Genomic DNA, 7,949 nt, shown 5'->3' with positions numbered 1-7,949 from the left:
CGGTCACTATCCCGAATCAGTGACAATTTCAATTGTTTGGCACGGGTGCAAGTTGCCTGTGGTGGATTAGCCATGACGAGCGGCACCCCGTATGGAATGACGATGGATCTGGTATGAGCGATGTACGGAAAGGCAAGATCCACCAAGACTTACCTCGGATCTACCCTTACCTGGATTCACTTAGGTGGATATGGGATATACTATGTACCAGTGGATCGAGTGTGGATCCTATGAAGGAATGATGGTAGGTGCCATCCGAAGGTGGATCTAGTAGCCACGGCTAACGAGAAGTCAGGATCCACCGCGAGGTACCCCGGATCCCATACTTCCGGGTTCGGATCCAAGGAGGGAGGATCCCGCATAGAAGGACCTGGATCCAGGGTACAGGGATGAGGGATGCAGTGGATCTGGAACTTTCGTGGGACAATGGAGGTCACAGACGGTTGCAAGATGATGTTGGACGATTGGAGAGCACAGATCCACGGCGAGTGTACAATTACAGTGAAGTGGATCCAAGCGACATGGATCCGGATGAGTGTACCCATAATAGGGTGACCATGATGATTACGTCATGGATCCGGTGGATCTGAAGATAATACAGCTGGGATGATGGGTCAAGGGAAGAAGGGACATGCAGCCGAGCCTGGTAAGGGATTTAGCAGATGAAAGACATAGAAGGTAGAAATCCAGGCAGGTATAGGCTTAAATATCAATACAGAGCCTCATTTGCACCATAACACGCAAGTGCCTTCCTGCCCGCAAGAACCGGAGCTACATTGGCCGTACGAGCTCGGAGAAGGTTGGGAATTGCGAATCTAGTGTTGGTAGTGATAACTGGATAATACATTGGCCAGTTCCTACAACCTAGTAAGCTTTCCCATACACGTGCAGATCCGACGGGTTAACCGAATTTACTACTTGGTCGGTTGTACCCTAGAGGCTTTCAACTCTCAAGATCCCGTCACAGGAGGCGGCAAGTACGACGCAAAGGAACGCAAAGGCAAGAAAACACCCGCAAGGCAACCCTACGGCCAGATTCACGATCTAGGCCCCGGATTCATAAGCTCGAATATTAGCTTAGGATTCGGAACAATCCACGGACGCAGAGTGAAGATTTTTCACTGCTGCTCCACCCCATCCCCACGTCTCGCCAAGACACTCAAGCTTCACCACTTGAAATCTTCGGAAGTTACCGAGAGAGCAAGATCCCGCCCTACCGACGGGTACACAAGGTGAGGAAAGTTCAGCAGAAAACGGATCATCGGGGGACCCCCTCCGTTAGTCGGTGTCTGGGCGCAGTTGGTAAGTTGGATCTGGCAATCTCGCAGATTTTGCTGATCCCGCTACACCACGAGGATCTCGACGTCGCTGTGAGACGGCGCGTTGTCCGTGACAATCACAACCTTGTCCGGTTGAAGCGCCGCGTACTCTTCGGATCGAAGAGCAGCGATGAAGAGGTCTGCCAAGAACCTGGCATTCTCAGCCTTCTTCACAGACCCCTCATGGGTTTTTAGCAGAACCAGACCAGAGCCACTTGAAACTCCTTCTTGGATGTGGAGGTTCTTGCCTTTGGATGGCGGCAACTGGACAACAGCACGTTCTCCAACTCGAGCCCAGCCCTCATTCCGAGACAGGTACAAATAAAAGTTATTTTCATCCTGAAACACAATCATGTTACCTTTCTTGATATGTTTATTCAGCTCCACGACAAAGTTCTTGCGCTTCTCCTTGTTGGCAGCAGAGTTCATGGTCACCTTCTCGATGCGCAAGCGCTTCGTCGAGTACAACATGCCCTGAAGAGCGCGATGAACGGACGTCGTGCTTACAGTGACGCCCAGCTCGGCTTGCACACGGTCAGACATTTGCCCCAGCGTCATACGGCAGTCCTCATCGAGATATTCTTCAAGCTTGCTCATCACCTCTACAGTCATCTTGACAGAAGCCTGTCGCAAGCCGCCGCGCTGTTTGGGCTCTTGACCAGCGCTGAGGATAGCGCGACGCGCGATAAAATAGTTAACATCGTTGGCCTTGGCAACATCCCTCCAATTCTGATTCTCCTGGTAGGCACGCACGACACGAGCCTTGGCTTGAGCTCGCTCGAAGGCACGATTCGTCTTGTTGGGCTGTGGAGGAGATGGCATCTTTTAAAATGAGCAGAATAGCGCGCTTGTGTGGCGTGGTTGGCTTGGACGCTACTGGAAATTCGCGCCAAAACTTGTTTGCACTTTGACTGAAAAGTGTACCCATCCAACTTGCAAAACATGAAAAATGCATTTTTATTGTTGGACACAAAACACCATTCTTTCACACTTTGCAGTTTGATTGGTAAATTTTGTAAATTGGCCGGGAAATGGTGTACATGTACCGGTATTGCATTTTAAATTGTTCTGTCTCTTTATACCCGGTATCAGACCACTATGTGGAGATTTGAAATTAATGTTTTTGTTTACAAAGGATAGCAATAGGGTGGGGTGTCTTCGATATATTACATGTACTGTACCGTGCAATTTGCATAAGCGGCTTGCCCCACATATGTTTGTGTGAATGGTTAAGGTATATCAGTCATTTTTACTCAATCCTCAAAGCGACCATGCGCTTCCAAACAGCGATTTTGTTGCGTCAACTATTTATTTTCCTTTACGGTCTACAATGCTCCTGCTCCGCCATTCATGCGTACCCGCTTAATTTGTCGCTTAGTCGCTTCGACCAGAGCCGCGAGACAGCTGGAAGGCTCCTCAGACTAGGTGGCGAAGAATGCAGGATGGCTCCTGTTTCAGCCCTCGAAACAGCGATCAAGGCCGCGATGCCACAGTTGACAAAATCGAACAAGGGTCTGCTGAGTTGGTATCTGCTAGTAAACAAAAGCTCAGAGAAGACGCTCAAGAGTCTTGATCTCGGGAAGAACGTGGATACACTCTTGACCAAACCCAAGTTGAGCGTCTTGCTACACTACACCGCTATGTACAACAACGAGAAACCCCAAAAGGTCACGACCACGGCCGAAGTGCTTGCAACCAAATATGGACAAGCTCCAGTGACTAAGCTACACGAAAAGGCGAAACATCGAAAGCGTCGTCGGAAGCGACCAAGGTATTGGCGAAAGAGTTGCAGCTTGAGCAGTTCGTGGGCTAAATAAACCAGAAGTTATCGCCCGTCGACGTCTACAAGAAATTGGAGCTAACCACTAGCAACCCTTTTCCTCTTGGTAGTCCAGTGTTTGAAGCTTGGCCTGGATTCGCGAGAACGTCCCACGGTCGGAATGAGGACGGAGCTGCATCTACAATGCTCGAGGCGCTCCCAGATCCATGGGGAAAAAGGGGTTGCCGTACCTTTTTACAAAGCGAAGGCATTTCTTGATTCAAAACTGACTGTAGCACACTTGAAGGATAGGCAGTACACACAGTGGATGATAACAAATGTCAATAAAAAAAACTTCTTAAAGAGCGCGTTGAATTCGAAATCCAAGCAGCTCACCGAGACGGACACCAAAATTCTGTTTAAAGCTCCTTTGGTTTATGATGTCGTGTTGAGGTTAGGTGTTGGCCAATCCTACCTTCATTTGGGACTCTAATGTATGATTTCAAGCACTTCGAGAAACGAGGTAAAATAAATCACTTGAGACGTTATTGGCGTCACTACCTGTCAAGGTTTGCTTCCAGTGGCGCAACCTTGTTTGTTTCTGACCTTATATTAAACCCACCACTCCATGTGGGAAGGACAATGGCGATTCGATTCCTGATGAAGGGCCTTATCTGGTGGATGACGATACGTCAGCTTGATGCTTGAACCAGGGGTCCGCAAAATGATTATGGACTATTGATGGAAAGGAGAAAATCCCAGCCCTGTCTATAATGATGATACCCTAATCTGCACTATATACACAACAGAGAGACTGCCTTGGTTCCGCAGAGGACATCTGATAATTTCAGGGCGGGGAGGTTCTATAATAGGGAGGGGGGTTATGAGGAAGGTTATTTTTAGGCTGTAAGTCCGACCTGAATTGTTCAAACTTTGGGGAAGGGGCATAATTAATAGTTAATAATCATAGGTTTTACAGAATCTTTGACAAAAAGCTACTAGAACTTTTTATAGGACATGTAATTGAGGGCAAGCTAAAATTAGATGCTTTAAAATGCGATAGGATGCAAGTTGATTTGCAACTCGTATCCGGACGCATCAAATTCAAGCCAGGGGTACGTTAAAACCAATGATATGGTCATAAGGATGGCCATTACGTATGGAATTGTGAAAAAGGGGACGATAACTAAGCGAGGTTATACCGCCGTCTGTTCTATTCATTCGTGGGCTGGTCGCCTCTCCCGACTGGTCGGTTTTTTATTTGAATCTCCCTCATTAAATGCAAGTGGGAAATAAAAATTTAAAAATACGTTTTTCAAAATTTATTTTTATGCACCTTTAACTTGTTGCAGCGCCTTCAAACAGATGCTACTTGAAGGTGCTTGACTGACTTTCATTAATTTCACGTATGACTTACCAATTACATTGCATTGAAAATGTGTGTCTATAGGTGATCGTCGATGACGTCTCGCCATCAGAACCTGTAACGGCCAGTAGCCTTTCCGACGAAGAAGAGCTAATCACCAACGATCTTTAAGTTTGAGGGTGGAGGTACTAACGTACTTCCCCAGCGCCACAATTATAGGTTTTATAGTAATACACTATTTTGCACAAAGCTACTATTACCGTAATTTTGTTTGACTTTCAGCTACGTACGCTTGGATAGATTACTTCGTACGATTTTTTCGGAACCTCTGTTTTCCCGGCTAGATAAATGGACAAAAATACATATTTTTAAGCCGACAAACCTAAAGTTATACCAAAATCTCGGTTTCAGCCATTGCCGCGCCATAAATCATTTGGTGCTGATAAGCAAGCAGTAATGCTCGCAGCTATTAAAGTTTTGGTGAGTTTTGACGCCGCCGCGCGACGTCAGAATTTTGGGTCAAGGGTTTCGCTCACCAAATACAACGAAAGTTTTCTAATATGTAATATGTTTGTTTCATGTATTTGACGGTGAGTTGCGTCGCAAGTACCAGTGGCCTCGGCTTCGTTATTTGTAATTCTAATTGAGGACTGCCTTTTAATAATGCAGAGGGTCAATCGCAGCAGGCTGGCAGGATATATTATACATATCTATATACTTAAAAAAAAATATATAGCTCGCAAATTGATAGTTTTGCTTGACCTTGGTTATGGTGGATGCTCATGTGGGTGCAGACCGACATGTAGCCCTGAATGGGCTCTCTATCGGCAATTTTTCGTTACGACTACGCGCTTGCTCCTGTGCCCAAGGTGAAGAAGATGGATGGACCTTGGTGTAGAATTACAACAATACCAATATACAATTCCTGCCCGTTTGTTATAATAACGATTTCGCCTGAGTAAAACACACTCTTGGAAAAAATAAATCTGCGCGGAGACAGTAAAACTCATTGGCGGGAGCAATCATCATCGGTCTGTTCAATCAACTCATAGAAAATCGTCTTTCTGGGCAAGTCTGCATTGGTAACGCAGTTTTCACACTCGACTTATTGTTTTAGTTGAATATGTTCGTGTTGGTAAGCCGTTACACATTAGTCATGTAACACCATCGAGTTCCTATAGAAGCTTCAAAAACGGTTCATCGGCTCCTTCTCGAAGCTTGCGTGCCTCTGGAGATGTGTTGACCGGGTTAGGCTTAAGATTGGCAAGGAGGTGACGGTTGCGCGAGAATGCTTGCCCTTCCTCGGGCTTGTATCGCTCCCACGCTGGCGTTTCGCGTCGATCACGGCTCACGTTCACGTCTGGATCGAACAATCCGTGGCGAACGAGGCTGAAAGCGCCGATCGCAAGGCCAACCGACACTGAAACCACTAGCGGATAGATTTCAGCGTCGCGTGAAGACACCATGATAAAATTCTTCTTGGCTTTTGGGCCGGCTGGTATCGGTACAAGCACTCGTGGTTGCTCCACCATTGCCTGGGCATGGACGAGCTTCTGCATACGAGCGAGAGAAGCCTTCATGTTGGAACGTGTCCAGTTCTCTGGTCTTCAAATTCTGGAATGATACTTGGAGTGGGGTTTGGCCCTGATGGGTGATCACCCCGCAATAATTCTTCGTGACATGTGAAACTGGACGAAATGTGCCGGTGACCCGGGTTCATACGCACTTTCTGGTGAAAACGCAATTACCCAACAATTATTTAGGGTGGACCCAAGACTTCACAGTGAGATAGGAGATCAGCCGTTACGTGTATCTCAAGAAGCCAATGTTTAAAAATCAACGCTACACAGAAGCCACAATAATTTTCGAAATTGTTATAAATAGCTTTGAAGTTTAGCCCGCTTGGAGAGCTCACATTGTTATTGTCCAACTTGATCCCGTTTAAAATGTACGCTATAGAAAAAAATTCAAAGAAAATGGACCATACAACCGATCTTCTGTCTTATCAAGCAATTCCATACGCTGCTACCATTGAAAAGAAACAACGTGGTACAGCTCTATGCCCGAAGGTGGTAGCAGTAAAACTCAAAACATTCACTTATTTTGGGAGAATTATCTTCAAGATAGATGCTGCAACTACTCATAAGCTGACCGAATCGAATCCAGCAGTTGTTTGAAGAACGGTTCATCAATTTTCTCTTGAAGCTGATGCGCCTCTGGAAACGTGTCCATTGGGTTTGGCGTGAGAGTGGCGAGGTGGTGGCGGTTGCGCGAGATTGCTTGCCCTTCCTCAGGCTTGTACCGCTCCCACGCTGGTGTTTCACGGCGGTCACGACTCAAGTTGACGTCAGGGTCGGACAATCCGTGGCGAGCGAGGCTAAAAGCGGCTATTGCCAAGCCAACAGACACCGAAATTACTAGTGGGTAGATTTCGACGTCGCGTGAAGACACCATGATAAAACGCTTCTTGGCTCTTGGTCCCGTCGGCACTGACACGGGCACTTTCGGTTGCTCCATCACTGCACGAGTACTGCGGAAAGCTTGCAACCGAGCGAAGGAAATGTTCATTTTCTATGGTCTCAAAACACAAAATGAAGCTGTAGTCAGGATTGTTTTTTGCTGATGTGGCCCGTGTCTCAGTGGCAGCAGGTGTCGTTTTTGGATATAACGTGAGCAATGCATTTCATTAACGGGGCAAAACGCTTGGAACTAGCTTATTAAAAAAAAAGAGAAGTATAATATGGACTCATATTAACTAGCGTACATTTGCAGTATTATTGGACATGCACAGATTTTAATTTATGTAGAGGCAAAGCAATGCACACCAAAACGGTTGACCTTTTGCATAGTTGATGGAAGAATGTAGATAGCCCCAACAAAATCTGTCCTTAAAATGAGAACGAAATAAGATGCAAGATCGTAAAATTCTGAGTGATTTTGTCCTAAAGATTATAAGGACAAAAATCGAGCGCGCCAAGCGCAATTGCCTCTGTCTGATATGATAGTTGAGACACCCGACGCCACTTTGTATGGAATTAAAATTATACTTGATTATACTATCACATTTGTCGATTTCTGTCCTTAACATAATTGACAAAACACTCTCCGGGGAATCATTCCAGACACCGTACAACACAGCAGATCATGCAATAACGCGTAGGTTTAGCGAAGAGTTGCTAGTACGGTTGTAGAGAGCTCATACAGGAATAAATTTCTATATATGCTCACAGGAGCATCTACCAAAACTGAGGCCAAGCAAGGCCATCAAATTTTGGTGCTTAGTTTTTCTTAAATTTTTCTTGTTGGGGGTAAGGGAAGTCGGCACAATAGATTTGAGCCATGTTGTGACTGCGGAGTTAGAGGAGATTTCATATCTCCTAAGTGCTTGCTTTTTATCATATTTATTCTGCGATAGTTTTTTAGACAGCGAAGCACTTTCTGACCCCTCCCTAAATAAAAGCATAAAACCCGAATTTTTCTTTAGCTACATTAACTGAGGTAGCTC

At 45.9% G+C, this 7,949-nt stretch overlaps 2 protein-coding genes across 2 annotated transcripts; one reads left to right on the top strand and one right to left on the bottom strand.

Annotated features, from left to right (window-relative positions):
* Positions 1 to 2,590: 2,590 nt before the first annotated feature.
* PITG_14684 (RXLR effector family protein, putative) lies at positions 2,591 to 3,136 on the top strand (the record flags this gene model as incomplete). The annotated part of the gene is made up of 1 exon (XM_002898523.1): positions 2,591 to 3,136. One exon carries the CDS (start codon positions 2,591 to 2,593, stop codon positions 3,134 to 3,136), a length of 546 nt encoding a protein of 181 aa, XP_002898569.1.
* Positions 3,137 to 5,552: 2,416 nt separating this feature from the next.
* Positions 5,553 to 7,012, bottom strand: PITG_14683 (uncharacterized protein; the record flags this gene model as incomplete). Its single annotated transcript, XM_002898522.1, has 2 exons — positions 5,553 to 6,049; positions 6,597 to 7,012. 2 exons carry the CDS (start codon positions 7,010 to 7,012, stop codon positions 5,620 to 5,622), a joined length of 846 nt encoding a protein of 281 aa, XP_002898568.1.
* Between the last annotated feature and the right edge of the window lie 937 nt (positions 7,013 to 7,949).

The sequence above is a fragment of the Phytophthora infestans genome, genomic scaffold, assembly GCF_000142945.1.
Source record: "Phytophthora infestans T30-4 supercont1.36 genomic scaffold, whole genome shotgun sequence".
Lineage (NCBI taxonomy): Eukaryota > Oomycota > Peronosporomycetes > Peronosporales > Peronosporaceae > Phytophthora > Phytophthora infestans.
Note: the sequence above shows the minus strand (reverse complement) of the source record. Positions and strands in the feature narration are given on the sequence as shown.